This window comes from Calypte anna, chromosome 13 (genome assembly GCF_003957555.1).
Source record: "Calypte anna isolate BGI_N300 chromosome 13, bCalAnn1_v1.p, whole genome shotgun sequence".
Lineage (NCBI taxonomy): Eukaryota > Metazoa > Chordata > Aves > Apodiformes > Trochilidae > Calypte > Calypte anna.
In genome coordinates this window covers 12423369-12446246 of record NC_044259.1, presented here as the reverse complement: position 1 = coordinate 12446246, position 22878 = coordinate 12423369, and the positions used below count along the sequence as shown (strand labels likewise).

General features: G+C 43.2%; 1 protein-coding gene across 5 annotated transcripts in view; it reads right to left on the bottom strand.

Moving 5' to 3' along the window:
- The window catches only part of GRIA1 (glutamate ionotropic receptor AMPA type subunit 1), a 114316-nt gene that overhangs the window by 57234 nt on the left and 34204 nt on the right, over positions 1–22878 (bottom strand). For 4 of the 5 annotated variants that reach the window (XM_008501629.2, XM_008501621.2, XM_030458963.1 and 1 more), the window contains exons 3-4: positions 4076–4315; positions 2561–2745 (exon numbers count right to left, since the gene is read on the bottom strand). In XM_008501629.2, the coding sequence (XP_008499851.2) occupies positions 2561–2745; positions 4076–4315 (425 nt within the window). The remainder of the gene's footprint in view (positions 1–2560; positions 2746–4075; positions 4316–22878) is intronic. The other variant, XM_008501637.2, reaches the window with a different exon arrangement.

Below are 22878 nucleotides of genomic sequence, written 5' to 3'. Positions count from 1 at the left end.
CTCTTCTTAATGGGCCAGTTTGACATCTATTAGAGAGAAATCCTCTCAGAGTGAAACAGTGGCAAAGGAGAAATTCCAGTTATTCATTTTAATGAGAGACAGGGAAGAAAAAATATAGGGCTTTGATGGAATACAACCCACTGCTTACTTATCCCATTAAGGCTACACAGCATGGCCCTGTGGGTATCCTGCCCTGAATCAAGGCCTGGCTCATAAATGACAGATACCTCAGCAAAGATAAATCCTCCCCTTGAGACATGACAGAGAACTCTCCAAGAAAGAGACCAGGTCATTTCCCCACAAATGATTAACACATTGAGCAATGGCTCCTCTGCAGCTATAGTCTTTAGAATGTGAGTATGGCCTTGTTGGAGTCATCCATAGGTATTCATATCATATCTATGGATTCAGAAGAAGATATTGAAGTGTGTGGAAGCAGCAGGGTGTGTGTATGAGGGACTGACTGTAAACAGCCAACTCCAACTCTTCTGTTCACTGGGAAGCACAAATCCACAGAAAGAAAAAGGCTTGTTGGGGAAAAAGATAAATGCATTAAAATATCCTTGAGAGGCTGAGGAAGTTCTCTGAACCTCAGACACTGAAAGAAAAAGGGCAAACAGAGCAGTGACAACCACACAGGGGTCACCAATGTGGTGAGCTGAGAGCCCTGCTGCCAGCCTTGAGTTTAAGTCCTGGCTGAATGTCATGACACTGAGCCAAACACTCTGACCCCCTCCTCTCATCTGCATGCTGTGAAAGACCTGGCATTCCCTGCTGATGTCAGGGTAACTACCTCTGCTCTGAGAAAGCTCTGGGGACTCAGAATAAGAAAGCAAACAAGGATGAAAATGGACTACATGGGTCTGAAAAAGTTATCCACAGCTCTGTTCCAAACAGGAGTGTTGCCTCCTAGGCACAGACATCTGTCAGAATTGCTCTGTCTTTAATGCAGGAAAAGACAAAGTTGTCCCTCCTTTCCCTGAGAATAGTGTTGTTGTGTTTTTTTTTTTTACAGCACTGAAAAACAAATAATCACATGATCTGGATTTTTAGTGGTTTTGTGAAAAACTGTACCTATACCTAAGTTTAACTCCTGCTCCAGTTATGTGAAGGAGTTGGTAAGAAAGACTTATTTTCTGTTCATGTTAGGAAAACTAGGTAATATTTGACTACAGAACTTTCTGTTAGATAAGCCAGGCTTTAAAAACTCAACATCATTACCCCTAGAAATCTAAAAATACCTCTAGAAAAGCCTGCAGAAAAGGCAGATTCACTGCCTGGGTCTTGTAGAAAAAAATTCTTCCACTGCACCAACTCCATGGTCAGAGAGAAGACTTTATCCTCTTGAATAACATGGTCTCTCCTTCATGAGCACGACCTTTACTTTGAGGTTAAAACATGCTACATGCTTTTTTTTATTATATGTAATAAAGTAACACCCAGAGTCAGCCAACAAGGATGGATTGTGCTCACTGCTGAGCTGTGCAGCTGGTGAAATGGCACAGACAGTGAGCAGCTGAGGTGTGAGACAGGAGATGACAGGTAGCTCAGGCAACGTGAAGTGTGAAGCACGAGGTAGGAGTGAGCTGGTTTCAAGAAATGAGACAGTGGCAGTCCCAGTGCACCCTTCTAAGCCATGTGGGACAGGAGTCCTGGTGCTGGGGAAAGCCTTGGCCTTAGGTGTGAAGGGGAAAGATATTAAGGCTGGAGTTGAGGACAGGACACGTGTGGACCGGTCCGTGGGTCTGCATTGGTCTCCTGTCCATAGAACTCCACATTCTGGACTCAGGGAAAACATTTTAAGGGAGACACAGAGGAAAGAGGATAGGGAAAATTTGTGTTTGCACTACTGAGTGACCTATCTAGATTGTGCATGAGTAAGACAACCTGGCTTCTGAGTCTTCTGTTGCATATCCCATGTGCCTTGTGGTCATGAGCTGACAACAACCAGGAGATGGCTAGGAATGAAGTTGTCTCTCTTGCTGTGAGGCATAAAAGAGTTGGAAACATGCAATCCAGCTACAGCTTGGATACCCTAGGAGGACACTGACATCCAGCCTCATCTGAAGATAGTGCTCCTGAGGACACTACAGATGTACCATAAAGCTTCTCCATCTCTGTAGTGCTGGCAGTGGTTGGTGCAGCACATGGAGGCTGGAGGACCAGGAGCCTGGCAGTGCCTATTCACACCTCCACCCTAACTCACAGAAGGTGGAAAACCCAGCAAAAGCTCAGCAGAATAAAGAAGTGTCATGTCTTGTTCCTGCTGCTTGGAAGAATTAGCACAATGCAGACTTGCTGGGGAGTAGGGGGGTGTAAAGGGCTCAGCAGAAAGCACATGAATACATGGGAGCTCCTAGTAAACGACTTTACAGTTTCCACATTAAAACAAGGGAGAAATGCCTCCAAGCTCTGCAGCCTGCTGCAATACACACACACACAATAAGAGCTGCAATGAGACATGGATCAGACAAGAATCGGGAGGAGAACTTCTCCAGGGGAAAGATCCCTTCTTGTTCTCCATCTACGACCCCTTCCCGAAGACCCACACCAACACGACCTTGTTAAGGATGATGTTCAGCCTCTCAGTTTCACAGTCCACCACCACCAGCCTCTCTTTCTTCTTTGCAAGCTCCTGGAAGAGCACACGGTAGCCCTCTTCGGTTGTTGTCATGATGTTGACAGCTGTCACCTGCCAGTTCTTCTCAGCTGCAGTGTCCAGCACTTTCTGCAGGACTGACAACCCTGTGATGGAAAGAGAGAGGGCAGAGAATAGCAGGGGGAGAACCAGGATTCAGTTGTGCAATGGCATCTTTCCATCCTTCTAACAGTCTGCAGAACCACCTCAAGCCAGGCTGGATACAGCCTAGCAAGAGAACTACAGCAATCAGCAAACAGCTGGGCTAGAACTTATGACTCTTGCTTTTTCTGCCCTAGCACAGGAAAATAGAATGATTCCAGGCCCAATGTTCCTTTCAAAGTGTCAAATCAGTTTTGTTGATCAGGCCCTTCTGTGGGATTCAGATAAGAGTTCTAATCCCCATCTTCTTGTCTGTCACTACCCAAATCACTTGATTTCTTTGAGCCATAGTTCCCTTCTCATCTTTGATCTCTTTAGTTTTTATGCTCCTAGGGTCAGGGACACCCTCAGCAATCACAATATATCTTATCAGATCTTCAGCAGCATCTCATCAGAAAATTTCATTATTTTTAAAAAAGGTCTTGCCTAAATTACATGCATGCTTTTCAGAGAGTAGTCAGAACCACTCTGGAATCCTTCTAAACAACTCTGCCAACTGCAGTTCTTTCAGCATAATCATGCTTTGGGAGAACAGAAAGCAGGGTGGGATGCTTTTACACCTTGTCCTTGTCTCTTAAGGTCATCCTGTCCCTGCAAGAACTAATAATAGCTTTCAGGGCAGCTGTGAATCACCCTTACTTCTGAGCTGTCCTCCACAAGCCCATTTTGCTCTCAGTCTACAAGCTGAGCTTGTAGAGCTTTAAAGGCATCTGGGAGTTGAGAAAACTGAAGCACAGAGCAATGAGGTCTCTACCTCAGGTCATGGCTTAGAAAATAAGGTAATATATTCCAAGAAACCCAAAAAAAGACTTTTTTACTTTACACAGACAACTACCACTCACTAACATAGGGAACTTGGATCACAGTTGCATGTGGGCTCAGGTGAGACCTGAGTATCTGTCAGTTCACCCATGAACATGGGCCTTGCTGTCCTTAAGATGGACTTGGTAAGGGGACCCATTCAATACAGAGTGTCCCCATTTGAAACTGAGATTCACACATTAAAAATCTCCCTCGTGTTCATGGGGTTCAGGCCTGACCTTGTGAACAAGCATACTGGGTCAAGCTAATGCTTCATCTAGAGCAGTTCCCACCTTAGGCAGTAAAGGATATTTAGAAAAGGAATAGTGAACAGGGAAGGCATAAGGTGACCCTTCCTCTAGCCACCCTCTTGGACTCCAGCAACATACACTACGAGGTCTATTGAGGCAAAGACTACATTTAGATGACAGTGTTTAATTTCCTGGAAACTCTTCCTCTGTACTTATGACTTACCCCGGTCAGCATCATAAATGTACACAAACTTCTGCCAACTGTAGTGCTCGATGACACTGATGAGAGCATCCTGGAGCTCTGGGCGAAGCTGGAGAACAAACTGGTTGGATGTTTCAACAGGGAAGCTTGGTGTTATGAAGCAGACGTGGAGAGCCCCGCAGAAAGAAGTGAGCATGTTGACAGTCCTTCTCTCATAAAACCCAAAGATGGCATAGACACCCTTGGAGAACTGTGAGCAGACTGGAGGAATAGAGAGAAAAGTTGTGAGGGAAGAAGGACAAGGAAGTTGCTCAGGGAAGTTACCAAAATGAACATTTTCCATCAGATAAGCTGCAGGGTCTCTAGATTGTTTTCCTAGAGGCCTGTGGGTTGGTGAATGCAACCTGTGAAGAACAGGGCATGTGGCCATAGGGGTGCTCTGCCCTTCATCTCCACAGATCTGCTTCGCTTTGATAGGCAGAAGTGACACAGGAGAGCAAATTCAGCATCCTGAAGACTGATGAAGGTTTGCTGCTTCTGGAATGTGTTACCTCAACAGGGGAACCCCTGAGCCCAAATGGTTCACCAAGCCCTGCCTCCCTGGGATGGCAGCTGTCCGGCCTCTTTCTTATGGAAGAAGGCAGCTTCATCTAGAGCTTGCTGTTGCAGCCCTATGTGCATTCAAGGAGCAGAGGAAAAGCATTTGCATTACAGCACAGCCCTTTTCAGCCAACAACTTCAGAAAGAAACCCTGGGTTTGGCCTCAGAAGCTGAGACCATGCTGAAGAGGGCATCTCAGCAAAAATTCAATACAGAGCTCAATAACAGAGCTACAGGAAGGTTTGTCCCTGGACATGAGCTGCTGGCACTGAAGTCAGATCCTCTTACACCAGGGGTGCCTTGGTACTTTGGGACATCTGTGTAGTAACTTCTGGTTTCCTCACAAAGCCATCGTGGGGATGGCTGTCGGCCCAGAGCAGCAGTGGTGGTGTCCAGGGAGGTCTTCATCACTAAGCTCTGAGGGTGTATGCTGGATATTTGTGTCTGATCCAACCAGCTGGCACTGTGCTGTGCAGGGAGGGCTCTCTCAGGTCAGAGCCCTTCTCAGAAGGGCACTTAATGAGATCATGGGAACTGCTGGAAAAGTGCCTCAGGATCTCAGTGAGACAGACAGTTCACACTTTGGGTTGTAAAACTTAGCCCCTGAGACAGTCAGGCTCGTTTAATATCATCCCTTTTTATGGCACATCCCAAGTTACCATCAATAAATCTCCAAGCCAGAGGTGGTGGCAGTGACAATGTTTTTCCCTGTGTCAGAACTCCTGGCACTAGTGTCTCCTCTTGTTATCACCCTGACTCTGAAGATTTTGGCTGTGACATTTATACTGACTCAACACTTCACACACCACTTGTCAGCTCCCCCCCCCTCCCTCCCCCACAACAGAGTGGAAGGTGAGAAGTTGAATGTGACATTTTGGGGTCCCCTGACCAGCTCTCTGCACTGCCTGGGAATCCCTTGAGCTGGTTTCTGCTGGTAGCTGCTGGTACCAAACCTTCTGCATGTGTAGTTGGAGAGAGGCTCCTAAACACAAACTTATTGCATCCTGAGCTGGGCTCCATCCAAAATCTGCCCCTCCAGCAGGGACCACAAAACATCTGCAACAGGCCAACAGCTGTCCTGGATATTCCTCCCTTCTCTACTGCCAGCACCAGATACTCAGAGGGAAGAGGAAGAAATTCTCCTTCCCCATGCAAAGTGAGTCCCCGCTCCCACCTCACTACTAAAATGAAGCAGACAGATTTTTGAAACTGCACAGGGTGTAGAGAACTGCATCTCATTACATGGGTGAGACTTTTTCCTTCCTCTTGGAATTGAGCCCAGATTTTGGGCATCCCTTCCCAGCAGTTTGTCCCCAGGGTCACCCATCCTCTTTTCACTAGTGTCTGTGATCTCACATGGCTCAGCACCCTTTTCCCCCAAGGGAATTCGTATTTTTACAGGGTAGGGACTTCTTACAAAGCCCAAACCATAATGGAAATAAAATCCTCTTCTCTTTATTTTCACAGCAATGTGTCTCTTTGCAATCAGCAATTGTGTCTGTATCAGCTGGAGTCACTGCCCTCATCATGGGACTGACACATTCAGGAAAAAAAGTAGCAGATCTGGATAGGAATAATCTGAACATCATTTCCACGTGACTGGAGCAGTGGCTCTAATGAACAGTGCAATGCACAGTATGTAAGAGATCAGAACATGATCTCTGGAGACACAGGCTTCAGGCTCACCTAATGATTAAAGTGACATTCTCAGGGCAGCTGAACAACCCAGCACAATTAATAAACCAGAAAATAAACTTAGCTGTCTTGTTTTGTTTTGTTTTAGGCAAGACATGGCTTCCTTGGATTTTATCTTCTGTTTTAAATGAATCTATTATTTTTTAGATTATATTTTTTTTAACTCTGTGGCTCAGTCACACTCAGGCAGCCCTCCTACACTGTTCTCAGATACTCATCAATCCCAGCATTTGAAACAGATTGCACCAGAGACAACTGGGAGAATGAACAGAATCATTAGCAAGTTTGGAAAGTACCCCAGCTCGCTTTGTACTTTCAGACTAAGAGGAGCCATGGACAAGGCAGATGATTTATAAAAAGTCTTGCTGAGGGTTATTACCCAACAAACCACAAAGAAACTATTGTACCAATTAACCTGGAAACATGAAGAGGGTGAGACCTGCAGCCACCTTTCTGGGACTGAACCTGACACAATTTAAAACCAGTGGCTGCAAAAGAATTTAAAACTCAGGGCTATTTTAAGTTACAGATGCTTCAAATGAACTTACCCAGCAAAACTAAAAAAATGATCCTTGCTATTTACTTAATACACTAAGAGATCACTAGACTTTCTTTATATTTATGTTAATTGTTTTATTAAGCAAATTTATTAATGACTGTGCTCTCATCTGCTTGTTCTGCAACTCCATAATAATGTACTATTAAGAACTATAAACCTTAGGAAAAGGAAGCAAATATTTTGACAGAGAACATCTATTCTGGGCTATAACTGTGCTATTAAATTACAACAAATTGGTAATTAATTGCAGAAAAGTTTTCTTTTAAACATGCCCTCAGAAAATACAGTTCACAATGATTGATAACCATGGCAATTACTACTACACTCACCCTGATCACTCTTATACACTCAATCAGGTTGGGATTTCAGGCTGGGACGTTCCCAATGAGAGCTGCACCAAGCACTATGGATGTCCCATATCCCTCCTTCTCCAGGCACAGCATTTCTCACTGAGGCTGCCCATGAATAAAATTAGATAAAAGCTGAGGCTTTAACTTGACTGTCACCCTGTTGCACTAGAAGGAGAACCCTGGCACCACTGTCTGCTCTTTGGACACAACTCCACAGCGAGGAGATCCTCAGACTGTTCTGAAACCACTTCTAACTTACAGGAAAAAGAAAAACAGCTCTTCAAGTTACAAAGTGACTGATGTGGTAAATTAAGAAGGATGAGGCCTTACCTAACCCTCTGTGTAAATATAGACAGACATCATGGAGCTGGTGTGTCCTTGAACTCAGATGAGGAAGAAGCATTCATGCTTCACTCATGCTTGAAATCCCCAGATTCAAAGATTTCTAGCCCTGCAATGTACCTCAGGTTTCTTTTTTTATCTATGGAAATATGTAAGGTAAAACTTTTAAATTGGAGAGAGGAAACACTGATCTAATTGGAAACATATACAGGTTAGGACACCTACTTGGCAGATGAAGAGAAGCAGCTCTGGTCACCTTTGCAAATGCTTTCAAGAAAAAGAAAAATACATGTCCACAACTTAAAAAACTGTACATTTTCTCTCCAGAATAGGAAAGCAGAAGAGATGTTTCAAGTCTATAAAAAATCCTGGGAGATTTTTTTTTTTTGCTAACACTCTCAACCAGACACAGAGAGATTAGATGCACAGGACTGATTTCTTCATTTAGGAGGACTGGAGATATTTTGGAACTGGAAGTTTGATCTGTGTGAAAGGCAGATGTCAGATATAGCAGATATCTTATTTGGATTTTGGTAAAAGCAGAAGGGAAACAAAGAAATTTCTTTCAGAAATGGTCACCACAAAGAGGGGCTGAAATAGTCTTGGCATTTGAGGGAGAAGGAAAAGCAAATGGGCTGCACATTTGCACGTCTCAGAAGTATGGGAATGAGAATTTGGTCTCCAGGAGTGAAAATGATGCAATTCTGTGGAAAATGTGCAAACAAGACTGCAAAAAGGGAACTGGTCTCCATGAACACAGCTGGAGAAGAAGCCTGGTAGGAGATCCTGCCAACTGCTCGTCTGCCATTTCCTTTAGAAGCAGAATTTTCACCATTTCAGTGAGTTTAAGACTAGTAGGGGACATTTGATAATTTCTACTGACTTTTTGTATCTCACGGACAATTAAGTTTTACCCAGCTACCCCTGGAGGGAGCCAATAATGTGGTTTAGTTGACTTTCAGGAGACTCAACTGCTGTGTGTCTCTGCCAGAGAACAGAAGTAACAGACAGTGCTAATACCCAAAGCCACAAGAGCAGTAAAAAAACTGATTAAATGAAATATCTGCAGATGTTCCCCACAAATGACTCATGTTCTCTGTTGCAGAAGGAGATGAAAAAACAGATGGTCCCTGTCAGATCTTAGAGACCCCCATGACCCTGGAGACTGTCTTATCTGAGGAGCATCTAGAAGGGAAGACACCCTCTCCAGGAAAGCTCCAGTGCTGAGCTGCAGATATTGGGATGATTTTGAGTAATTTACTCTTCATGGACCAAGCAGGCAGGGAAGGAAAAGGGCAGTTTGGCAATGTAGACTACAAGCTAAGTCTTTTGAACTACCAAACCCATCACACACAGCACTTACTCCAGAAACCAAACTAGCATATGCCTTTTAAAAATTGTAAGATGAATGTGGACAGAATCTAAGTGGAATAAGTTGTCTCAGTCTACTGTAAGCTCAGACACCAGCACTACAATGCCTGCAGCCCCAAGATCAGTGTGGCACATCCTTCATCTCCCCAAAATTCCTGGGACACAGACCCGAACACCTCACTTGCAGCAAAACATACTCACTGCCAACAGTGGTGTCAAGGAGCAGTTCACACATGCATTTTTTTGCTCATTTGGAGTGTATGTGTGTACACATGGGAAAGATGAGGGGGCCGTACATGCGTAATTTATTTTTTTTTGCCTGGAGGCGACCCTCATAGAGTGATGGAGAACCTGACATCAGGTTGGCAAAGCTGATGGAGTCTCAATGAAAGAGTGCTAGTGTCTGTTTCAATTAGGATCAGCTCAGCTTTCCTCCCAAATGTTTGTCCTCACAGTTCTCCAGTGTGGTGTAGGTGCCAGAGCACATCTCTTCAGCACATCCCAATGACAGCATGTTCCCACAGATTTTTCTAGCAGGGGAAAGCCAAACATTCTACACTCCCCCACTGCTCCACGCATGTATTTAGTTGACAAGCAAATATGTCCCAAAATTTTATCAACTGCAAATCAGGCTGATGTGATATCACAAGGAATATATGCTTCTCTTTCAAATAGACAAAAGATTCAGAAGTGTGCTCTCTTCCACCATTTTCCTGCCCTGCTGTTCTTACCATCTTGGCAACTGGGAGGTACTATTGATTTCTACATCGAGGTCTGCTTTTCTTCCCTCATATATAAACAATAATCTGTGAGAGCTTCTCATAACTGTTTGTGCTGATAACTTCCATGTTTTTTAGTTAAGTTTTCCTGCCTGACAAATGATGTTTCCCTTGAGATCAAATTGGATTTGAGATACTTCTTTCTCACATGCTACTGAGTTTAAGGAAACAGAAATGGTATGGTGCTTTTGGCAACAAAAATTAACAGCATGGACTCTCAGTCATTTAAATGCACTTCTGAATTATAATCATGGTGGTGGAAGTTGACTTAAACCTCGCTGTCAAAGGGACAAATTGAAAATCGCAGCTCTTCCACTTATCTACTTTACTTCTGAAAACTTGATTTTCTTTTTCAGCTAGAGTCTTAAACCCCCCTCAAGCAGCATTCAGACTTTGTAAAAGCCCACTCATTATGTGGTTAAAATTAGGTTATTATTCTAATAGTAGCAGGTTGGCTAATGAGGATCCTATGGCTAATAGATCTGATGATGTGTTAACAGGACCAGACCTACCTGTTTCAGGTTTGTTATCTCATCATTAGTGGGAACATTTTACTTGAGGTAGAGGAAGGCAACTCTCTTTCTCTGAGCCCCATCCTTTCTAGTCTCTTAGGTCAGATACTGCTTCACGCTCCATGTTTGTATAGACCTAAACCAAGACTTTATTCTGAGCTTAAAGACCTGATGTCATGCTCTCAAGCTACGTTCTTGTTGTCTGCTGCCTTCATCTCTCCAGTGTCCAACACCAGATCCACAGCTTTTTGACAGCACTCTGTGGATTGCCTGGAACAGCTGAAGCTCAGCAAAACCAGCTCCTATCTCCTGCTCACAGCCCTCACTACGAGTTCCACTGCAGCTCCCCTAGAAGGTGAGGGTGATGCCTCATAAGGTCCTCAGGCACAGATGGGTGTTGCTATGGACCCCATGGACTCTGGAAGATCAGTTACCCCTGGGCTCTCAACTAACTTCTTACAATGAAATAGAAACCCAAAAATAAGTCCTCATTGAACTCTCCATGTCTGAAGCAGAGTCATAAATATTAAAGCAAGATTACTACAAATGGAAAAGTGACAGTGATATTATAAAAGGAGATGAAGAATGAGGGTTAAACCAATTTTGCTTGTGCTGCTTTATTAGATGGCCTTTTGTATTTTAGTGGTCCTTCTGCAGATAGTGCTGCACTGGGAACACTAAATACCATAGCACTGTGTAGCTTTCTGCTGGGGAGCAGGAACAACAGAGGAAAGGAACAAAGCACCAAAACCACATCATGTTAATAGCACACTGCTCTTAGGTCAACACAAAATTTAATTCTGGGCTGTAAGAGCTGAATTATTAAAACAGAGCAAAAAGAGGGGTGGGAGAAGGGAAGATAAGCAGTAGCAGAAAGCAAATGTGTCAGATAAAGAAGAGCTCAGTGCTGATGAAATGCATTTTTAGTTTAATAGCTTTTCTTAATACATTGTACCTGTTCATGGCAGTTTTTCTAGACATTAAAGTCTGTCAGTCAGCTTCAGTGAAAGCTTCAGGTTCTGATGAGGATTTTGTATGTACTTGTCTTGAAACTGGTTGTAGCTTGCAATCCCAAAACTAGATTATGGACTTTCCCTGGAACAGTTATATCAACATTAATGCTACTTCTATTGGGGAAGGAAATTCCTCATTCTATTAATACCTCCAGTTTTAGTCCCATGTCCCCCTACTTCATAGAACATCTGTGTACATATTCCAAAATTTTCTCTGGTCTATGCTTTTGCAGATGTGCCAGTCGGGAAACCAAATTGAGGTCTAAGTCTCTGGCGTGTTCCCTGTGGCATTCCTGAGAATGCCTCCAGGCATGGAGTTCAGTTATGACATATATATACAAGTATATGTATATATATAGATATACACACACTCTTCCAGGTTTTTAATGAAGGCAGCAACCAAGACCATTCTTAGCTGCAGCTCTTTATCAGCTACTCTCCTTGCCCCATCACCTCAATATCTTTTAATTTTACATCACAATCCTACAATAGCTTTGGCTATTTGTATTCTACAGGTTACAGTATTTTGAGCCATTGAATTCCATATTTTAAATTACTTCATGGGGACCAAATTTTGTAATCTGGCAATCAGTTGAAGAACATACTGACTTTCAATAAATTTATGTCCATGGAGAGACATGACAATGTGCTTATCAGGCAGCTGAGCAGTGGGAACAGATGTATGTGGAGAGCAGGTATGAATAGAAAGGTCTCGTCTGGTGGCCACCAACAGCAAGAGACCAGGTAGACCAGGAGATCTCTACAGTCCTGGGTCTACAAGTTGTATTTTTTGTGCCTGCTTTGGGCGCTCAGCCAACACCAGGAAGAGCTGAGGTCTGACCTGCATGCAGAGCTCCTTTTTCTTCTTCTAAGAGTTCTCATCATTATTTTAAACATTTATCTTCCCAAAAAGTGAGATTTCATGAGCTCTGTTGAAAGCATAGGCCTGTTTGGGAATGACAAGTTACACGCAGCAGGTTGGATCAAGCTACCTGGACAACTACACATCAACACTTTCACATCAGCAATTATGTGGTCTCATCCCCTGAGCCTGCTTCTCCCCATGCAGCCAGATCTGACCACCTTTAATCCCTTCTCCTTTCTCCCTGTCTATTTTTTCCACTCCTGCTTCTAAATTTCCAGCTTTTAATTGTTCTGCGTTTTAGTGCATAAACTTTATCCTTGTGTGCCACTGAACTAACACAACTAATTTTAAGACTCTCTAGATAACAGGTTGGAAATTAACAACAATTTATTAACCCTCCACTTCTTTCTATTCAAAGCAGCCAAAGAACCTGACAAAATACACACACCCTCTGCAATGATCCTTCCATGATCACAAACACTTCCTGGGCATGTATTTAGACTCGGGTGTAAGAACTGGGTTGCTCAGTCTCAGTTGTCAGACCCCAAATGCTTTTCAGCTGTCACAGCTCCAGCCAGGCAAAGCAGGTGTTACAGTACTGGGGAAAGGGAGGTTGGGTTGTTCCTGGTCTGCCCAGTTTTCCTTCCTTTGGATTCATATGAAAGCAAACTTTGTATTTCCTTCAACACTGACTCCCTTTCCAGATAGTGATTTTTTAACTGGGCAAGAGACAGCTCTAAACAACCCCCTTTATAAACTCCAAGGGTGTGTTTCCTTCAAATAAATGTACAGAATCACAAATTTAGGGGCTGGAAGGGGTCTCAGATGATCAAATCCCTGCCTGAGCAGGATCACCTAGTGTAGGTCACACAGGAACACCTCCAGGTGGGTTTTGAATGTCTCAAAAGGAGGCTACAAAACTACACTGGGCAGACTGTCCCAGTGTTCTGTCACCTTCACAGTGAAAAAAGCTTTTTGTTATGTTTATGTGGAACTCCTATGCTCCAGCTTGCACCTCTTTCCCCTTGTCCTGTCATTAGACATCAGCTGTCTGAGGGCACAGAGAACCTTTCCCCTAATGGTAAGCTATTGCTGACTTTTCTGACATTATTTGTCCTCCTGATCATTTAAAAACAAAAGGCAGTGCACAAAAAGCACACAAAAATCCCCTCCCACAGGAGATCTGGTCTGTACAAAGGAAGAACTCACACTTATTCAGGACAAAGCAAAAAGGTTTTCTTCAAAGAAACAGAGCATCTTGTCCTTGGGGGCCTGATGTCTCATGAAGGACTCAAACCCACCAGCTGCCTGCCATGTTATCTAGAAACATTCACGTTTTCAAGACTACATATTACAGGTATCTGCTAAGCTAGCAAGGCAGATGCTCTAAAATAAATCCACATGAGCCATTGCTGCTCCAAACCTGAAAACTTTTCTGCAGTTATTAAAACCATTAGAATCCTCTGAAAAGAGAAGCAGCAAAAGTCTAAACCCATCAAAATACACCTAGCATACAAGGGTTAAACCTCTATAGCACAACAGTCTTGTCCTGCCTGGTTGTATGTTATATTCACCTAAGGTCTATGAAAGCCACAAAATGGTTTTGAAAACCCTCAGCAAGGGCTGAGTCAGGTGCAGAATGACAAGATCCTTTGACATCTGAGAGTGCTGGGTTTTGTGGGCTTAAGTGCCTCCCTTGGTGGTTCTTTACTGTAGTGATTTCTTGTAGGGTTTTTCTTTTTCTTTTTCACATTAATGTTCCATTCCATTGTGCACATAGCTTTCTTCAGACCAATTTAATGTCAGGGGGAATATTACCATTTCTTTCCTGTCATTAGAACAGCTTTAATCCCATCTGCATTGCCAGGGCAATAAATGATAATAGCTACCACATTTTTATTTCTGCAGTGCCTCCGAGCACCACATTTTTTCAAAAATCCCAAAAAACAAATTTAAGCTTGGGATCTTTTAAACTCTGTGGGAGATGGTGTTGTCTGAGGAGCAGGAACACAGAACTGTGACAGATGGCAAGATCTGGACCTATGGTTTGCAATTTTATGGTCTCTGGTGAAACTTCTGTGTGAATTGCTCATTGTGGGTGGTGGAACAAACAGTTTACATGAAGTGCATCTAGCTAGGAAGCCCAGATGGAGCTTCTAAGGAGAGGTGATACTTGTTAAACTGGGACTAAAACCAGCTGCAGAGGGCAACTTCCCTCTTACAGGAGGTGAAAGCATCCGACCTGCTGAGTGATGTGACCCGTGGGGACAGGGTAGGTGGGGGAACCCCATGCTCTGCCCTCCAGCTCCAACAAACCTGTGGATAGACCTGGGGCTCCTGTGTGAATGTGACTGAAAACACCAAATATCAGCCAGGGAGCTGGCTACATAGCAAGACCTCAACTGGAAATAAAACTTGAGTAAAGTCTGGGTCATTTTACCAGCATGACAGAGCTACAGACTTTTCCTGAATCTGCAGTTAGATCTATAAAAGTTGCCTCCTATACAAAGCTGGTCCTGTGAGGAAACGACCAAGAGGTGGGAGAAGCTGCTCATCATATCACCAATTCTATATAGCCATCTTGGCTACACACTTTTGCTTAAAACATCCTTGGGCAAAGAATTCCCATTAATGTTAGCAGCAAGTGGCATCAAATGCTCATACACAAAGCATTATAATGCTGTTTTCTAGTCAAACAATAACTTCAAGACAGATTTTTCTACTAGGTCTTTCACTTGCTGAGCTTCATATGCTCATGATAAAGATTTATGCTACTGAAAAAAAGTTTTCTTTTCTACAAGAAGACCAGTGAAGATACCAGGAACATCTCAATTATCCTGAGCAGCCTGCACTGCCAATGGGACTGACAAAATTGTCTGGAAAAATGGGATGTGTGGAGAAAAAAAAAAAAGGGGGGGAAAAGAAAAAAGAAGAATGTGGGATTATCCTTAACAGTAAGAAAATGCTGAGATCTCTTCCTGACATGCCTGGTTACATACTAACACTTTCTCTAGTGATTTCCATTTTGGGAGAATGTTTAAGCTCTTGAAGGAGTCTCTCTAGTGACCTGCAGAGAGCAAAACATTCTCCATAAATGCAAATTGCAGGGAAGCCAGCCAGAGCACAGGAAGGGAAGTTGCTAGAAACTTGGGGTCATTTATCATTTGGGAGCAGTGACTCTGCACATGCCGATGCTTCTGTCTCAAGCAGTTACTCAGTGTAAACCAAAGACTATGATATGATTTAGGCAGCAGCTAAGGCAACCCCACTGCTTCTCAGCAGAAACTTTACCTGCATATATTATTTATACAGAATAGCAGTAGTCTGGAGGATGCTAATTTGAACCACTTTTCACAAGCACAAAAGAGATTCATTCATGTGAGAGAGCCCAATGTTGCTCAAGACTTCTGTTGACATTGCAGGGAGATTATTTCTCCTGAAATTATTTCTCCATGAAATCAGAGTCATTGGTAACCCTGGGGGTCAGCCAGGCCTTTGACAGAGACATCATGGGAACAAGGCTTTCAAGGAGTGGAAACAAACCCTTGGATTTAACAAATATTGGGCAAAACAACTCAGCCATGGAGAGCTTCATACAGCAGGTATTAGATTTGCTTGCCACATGGAAAACTGGGAACTACATTGTGCAACAGAATGGTACAGCTAAAGTGAGCACATGGATGGCTAAAGGTACAATTAACCTAAGTAAGGCACCATTTGTTCCATAAAACTTCAAAGGGAAGGGAGGTGGAACTGCCATCTACAAGAGAAAGTAGCCAGATAGAGGCTGCTGTCACCAGTGGGCAAAATCATAACAGAGATTTGGTCTAGAATGAACAAGGCAAAAAGAAATATCCATGGGCCAGATTCTCCTGGTGTGCACAAGAAGCCAACAGATGCAATGTAGAAGCTTGTGATTTACACCTCTGGGATTGCTCTGCCTAAAACACAGAACAGAAACCTGAGGAGATTTGAAACCTAGGAGGGAGAAGGGAAACTGCAGAAAGGAGATGCAAGCCCTAAGTTCATCGGTGGAGGAAGAACTAAAAATTTCAAAATAAGTTTCAGCTTTAAAAGAGGAAAACAAGCATGAAAGAGAGTGTGAATGAAGTTGAGTGCTGGAGCATTTAGAAATCCAACTGGCTGTTTCTATAAGATGAAGAAGAAAATTGGGTTTCCAACTTCTGGGCCACTCTTTTCTCTCTCTGATGGGACAAAGACAACAGCACTGGGTCTGTTTTTAATCCTATTCTTAATTAAGGAGTGTTTCTTCAGACCTCACTAGCTGAAGCCTGGCAGTCTATCTTCCATGAAGATTTTTAGTCTCATTTCACAGTTGAACAGCCTGAGGAGGCCACACAACAGTTCTGGGGAGGGACCCAAGTGCCCTCACACAAGGGACAACGTGAAGAACAGCCCATTGCAATGTTTTTGCAGTGGAATGCTCATGATTCACCAGGGAAATGCATTTCCCAGTGAATGGTGAAGGGCAATCTCTGTCCCCATTTGCTTTTCTCACCCCTCCTTTGGGAGAAGGGAACATGCTGACAGCAGGACAAGGCAGCACTGCAATGGGTGTGTTGCTCCTCTCCAAGCACTCACAGCCCAGGCATTTCACCCAAGGTGTGGGGATTTTGTGACCAGCTGTTGAGTGGGCACTTTGAAGTGGAGCTCATGTACCAGCTTCAACACCAAACCCACTGCAATTTCTCTATGGCTCAACTTCACCCCCTGCAAACTCGTGCTAGGCTAAGAGTTTTGAAAAGGAAGGACACGACCTGAAAGACTGGAGACCTTCCCAGAACAAAACCATGGTCCCCCAGATGCCTCATTTGGCTCTCTCTGGGTTATTTCATGATTTGTTAATGTTTAAAAACCAGAAGGGCTATTCAACCACAATGGCCCTGTGTGACTTCCAGCACAGCACAGAGCCAGTTGTTGGCTCTGGAGAAGAACTAATGCTAAGTAGGTGTTTCTGGGCCAAGTAAATCCCTCCCTGTGGGACAAGGATGACACCTTTTTGGGCCACGCTGCAAGTCCATGCCATCTCCAGTCCTCAACAGAGCATCCTGTTGGCTCTGTGGGCCTCAGTCAAAAGAAGATTGGCCAAATGAAGGGGAAGTTGGACATATTTGCTATAGAGCTTACCCTGTTCCTGCATCACACTGACATGCCTTACTTGTAAAAATCTCTTAAAGATATAAAGACTCCATTTTATGGACAATCTCTATGCTTAAGGATAAGAAGGATAAGACTTCTGTGGGTAATTTTCTTTACTGCTAATAAAGAGCCTCCACTCTGGTTAGGTGACTTCTACTTTATTTTCTAGCCACGAGAGCTGATATTTGTACAGCACACAGTAAACCAAGGGGAACCTCAAACTGTAGCTGCTTGGTTTTTAGCCTTCTTCCTTAATAATTATCAAAAGCTACAATGCAACTGGCCAGACTTCTGATGATTTTCCATGAAACAGAGAGCAAACATTCAAATGGTCTACTGGACAAGCAAAGGATCAGCTTTTTTTGAATAAAAGCTACCCTAGGCATCCCAGCTATTTTAGTCTATTTTATCATAAAAGGTTCAGTGGACTTTACTTTTAGTGACTCTGAGATGAAACTAATGCCAATGGAACAGATCCAATTCAGACACACTGCAGACAATAAAACTAGCTGAAATTTTTCAGCACTTTATTTTTCCTCTGAATGAAAGCTGAGGTTAGATCAAAAGTAGGAAATGGCTGATTTTGACAAAGCACCCTGATTTTCACACAGCAGAAGGGAGGGGTGGAAGGTTTTAGTGATAACTTAAGATGTTAAAAAGTAAGTGTTGGGATGCAATCAACCCTCCACCCCTTCTCTTGATCATAAATTGCTTTCAGACTACTACTGGTATCCTTTCATCCTAGAAGAAGTACTGTGCTAGCAGCTGACCTGAGGAGTAGGGGTAAATCTAAGGTAAGAGGTGAAGAACACAGGGTCAATGGAAACACTGCTAGACTTTATGCTCAGCCAGGGATAGGAAGTTTAGCCACTCCCAGAGCCAACCTTCTGAGAAAAACACACCTGAACTGCATTGCCTCCACACCCCTTTAACCTCTGCTCAACACATGCCCTTTGTCCTGCTTACTGGGTGACAGGATGCTCAGGGATGTGATTTAGTGGTGGGTTTGGCAGTTCCAGGTTATTAGTTAATGATCTTACAGGCTTGTTTCCAACCAAAATAATTCTATGATTCAATTCCCCCTGTGCTACAGTGCATGTGAGCAATGAGCCCTCCCCTCCCTACTGCTAGCCTTGTGCTCACCCTTCTCCTGCTCCATCAGTTCCAGCTGTCACACAGCTTCAACCCCACTTTGTAACCCACCCCATGAGCACCTCAGGCTCAGCATTGCCCCATAAGTCTTCCTACTCTCAGGACAGGACCAACCCTTTCTGTGGTCCCATCACTATGAATGAAGGAACCCTCTGTGTGTACCTTGTCCCACTGTCACAGGCACGTGCACAGCTGTGAAGAGCCCCAGGATGCTGCTAGCATGGGCACAGCCACACACACCCCCATGAAAGAAACCCTCCCAGAATCTCCAAATCCCTTTCAAATGTGCCATACACCTCCCAAATCCTGCTTACCATGTCCCACTCGGATGCATACATACACTTGTGTGCACATGCACACTCACTAATCCTTCCATTAGCCAAATCCCAGCTTTTTACCCCAGCATTCTCACACACAGACTCTCCTTATCATCCTGCTCACAGACACATGGGCTAATCTCTCTCTGTGTGCCACCTGCTTATCTTCCCTCTCTTCTACATGTGCACACTTTTTCATACAGAGACTAATCCTTCTCAGTGTCACGTACCTCAAAATCCTTCTTACAACACCCCCTCACACACTGAGTAATCCTTTTCAGAAGCTTGCACACACAATCCCACTGGCAGCATCCCGTTCACATGGATGCACAACCACACGCAGCATCCCACAGCATTTTTCACAGCACAGGAACAGTTCTGTGTGCCACACACATAGCAATATCCCCTTTCCTGAAGCATATATCGCTAAGTCTGACACAGGATGTGAACCTGCCATCAGTGCAGTAAAACCAGTATTTTTTTTCAAGCCAGATAAAGTAATGCAGATGATATATTTAAGGGTAAAACCTTGGTTATTTGGGTAGCTGCCTGGGAAAATGGAGAGCCTGTGTCAGGAGGAGAAATTTAAAGGGTCTGGCATGTTTATAGCAAGGAAGCAAAGGCTGAGAGAGGATGGGTTGCAGTCTATAAAAACATCAGAAGGGCAAACACTAGAGAAGAGCTATTGATGCTAAAGGGCAACACTGGCATGAGAACAAGTAAGAATAAACTAGTCTTGAATAAATGCAAGCTGTGAACCACAGAAAGATTTCTAAGCATGGGAGGAGAGCTGTTCTAGTCTTGCTTTCCAAAGGGAGCACTAGAGCAAAACCAGAGTTGGTTTTATATAGAGCATCACTTCATCTGAGAACACAACTTGGTGTCAGCAACCCTGAGGTCCCTTCCCATGCTTGCTGTGCAGTTTGGGCTCAGTTACACCCTCTCATACCAGCACACTATTTTTATCCTAAGAAGTCAGTAGTGCAAAAGTGCTTTGCTCCTTGGCTTTGTTTCCCCATCTGCAGCAGGGGGGTAAGGAAAGAGAATGTGTCCCTTTTTGTGAGGTGGGTCTTGTGCAATGTCCTTACCTCCATCCATCCATCCCCTGTACAGCTCTTTTCCTTGACTTGCTAACATGTATTGCAATGAAACAACCCCTGCCCTTGCATTTTTTGTGACATTCATATCATTGCTACCTAGGAGAGGGAGCAGCGAGGCTGGAAGTGCAGCACCCAGGGATCTATTTTGATGACTGTGGCATGGAAAACCCATCCCCACGTTGCCTCAGCACACATTTACATTCTCAGTGCTTCCCAGCTCCACTGCTGGGCTGTCTCCAGAGACATCAAACACCTGACAAGTCTGATAGGAATTACATATCTGTAATACACCAAAAAAAACCACAACAACCCAACAAAACAAAACCAAACTAACACCCCAAACCACAAAACCAACAAAAAAACCCTACCAAAAATAAAGCCAACCAACCAACAACCACAAAAAACCACAAAAAACGCACCAAAAAACCCCAAGAAGAAAAAGAAACACAGGGAAATGAATATTCAGTAGACTGCAAATGCTGCTGCATGAACCATCATCCTCCCAGGAGCACATGTGCCTGATTCTTTCCTCTCCTATAACTGGGTAAGGCAGATGAAGAGGATGTTGGCTGAGCAGAATGACAGAAGCAGCAGATATGGAGGTCCCTACTGTTTGCATGTGGAAAAGTCTCTTTTGAAAGAGGGAGAGAAAATGAAGATACTTGAAACTTTCTATAGACCTCACATTATCAAACATGGAGCTCTTCACCGTGAGACTGAGCAAACTCCTCTTACAGTGAAATCAATGACTTAAAAAGGTTCATACAGAAAATTTATCTAGGTTTTTTAAATTGCAAATGGGTTTCTTCTTTTTATAACCACTAAACTCAGAAAAGAACACTAAAGGAAAACCTGGCTAATAGAGCTACCAACTTACTTCCTCTTCTTAAGAAGTGACACCAGAAAAAGCACCTTAGATTCCCACACCCAAAATGGAAATATCAAATTGTAAGAGAAATATTTAGTTTTACACTATTTCAAATAGCATTAAGGTTACTTGAGGACCAAAGCCTACCTTTTGGTCCAGGAAACTGGTGAAAATAGTTCTATTTTTTTAGACTCACACTACTTTTCTCTCTGTGGAGGGAAGCAGGGAAAACAGAGAAACACCAAAATAGGTGGAGATTGGCATCACATGCTGTTTTTTGGGGTTTTTTTTCTGTTTTCCAACTGGTAGGTGGGAGGTAAGTAGGAAACTGGCAAAAAAGTGTGAGCATACATAGAAAATCTTCACTTCTACCTTTCATTTTAGATTTGCAATAGTAAAATGATAGTAAACATTTATTGAAATTACTATTTCCTTGAGGGGGAAAATCTTTTACAGCAAAGACGTGTTTTGAATGAGAAAATTTTCCACAAGCTTTTTGACAACCTCTAGACAGGCATCTATAACTATCTGCAATGGTCCTGGCTGCAAAAATGGGGAAAAAACCAATGCTGAGGGAGAAGTGGTGCATTGGCATCAGCCAAAATGCCATACAATGAACACAAAAAATCAAAAAAATAAAAAAAAGCCAAATCAAAGGATAGAGGAAAACTAATCAAAATCCTGAATACTTTTAAACTAAGTAAAAAAAAAAGTTCATAATGTCAAGTGATGTTTCCAAAGCATTTGGCACCTGTCATTGCAGATCAAGCTCTTACACAGACAGCACAGACTTGTTCAGCTCCTGTTCCAGGGCTGACTTTATCCTAATACACCCTAATTGTTTGTAGGCAAATACCACACATCTCAGAGGAATCAGCCCAGAAAAAAAACCCCAAGGCTGTGCCTTTCTTTTTCCATAGCAGGTGTAGACTCAGAGCTGTGAGGTTATGAACCTTTCAGTGAGCTCAGCCTGCCCTTGGAAAGAGCAGCTCCATTCCTGAAGTCAGGCTCAGAAGTTTTTTGTGATGACCCAGCACTCACAGACACCTTTCCAAAGGGATCTTTCAGCCTTCAGGAGCAGCCAGCACCAAGCTGGGAGAGGACAATTCCCCATCCATATGGTAGAGAAGGTACTCATGAAGCTCACCCTCAAGCCTTGCTGAGAAGAGAGGTGGAAGGATTTCACATCACATTTCCTAGCACACAAAGAGCAGAATGAACCAGTCTCCAGCTCCAGTGTTTAAAAGGTCTCATGTGTATTAGGAGAACAAAGTTTCATACTCCTGGGATGAGAGATTAAAGGGGAATGTTTGGCCTAGGGGCCTGCAGCCAGATTTTGTAAAACAATTTGGAGACACCACAAAACGTTCTGCCACCAAATTGCATGGGGAGAGATCCTGCTTTTTTTCCTAATGGCTTTGTGCTACTGGTCTTGCTCCTGAGTTTTATTTTGTTCATTTATGAAAAGGTGAATTTTACTTTTCCCTTTAGAAAAGCCTGCACTGGGTACAACAGAGAGAAAAATCAGTGACCAGATCAAGAGCCAGAAAGGGAAGGAAAGTGTGAGAAGGGATAAATTATTATATCAGTGATCTAAAGGTAACTCTACATTGGCTACAAGTTGGTCTCTGTTTCTTTCCATTGAACTATTTTTTTTCTCCTTTCCTTGCTCCTCTCATGGACTATATGGTTTTCCACAGTGCTATTTTTTTATTTATTTAGTTTATCTTCTCATTCCCCTCTGGATTTTACACTCTCTCTGCTCCAGTGCTCCCTTCCTCATCTCCTGTATGAAACAGAAAGCAATAATGCTCAACCAAGAGGCTGCTTCAATGATGGTGTCACTGAAGTGATCTTGAAATGAGAGATTATTCCTTTACTCCATGGAAGTGATCTTTAGCAAAAATTCATAAAATGCAAAGAGGAGTAAAGATGATATGAAAAATATCCATTAAAATGGTTTCATAAAAATGTTAAAGGAAAAGTAGTTAAAAAAAAAAAAAGCCCAAAACTAAAACAGTGTGTGAAAAAAACAACTCATGAGTACATGAAAGTAAAAACCTAATCAAGCTAAGAAGGTTGTGTACCAAGGATAACAGTCATATTAAAATCAGCATCACTAGACTGGGTGCAGAAAACAT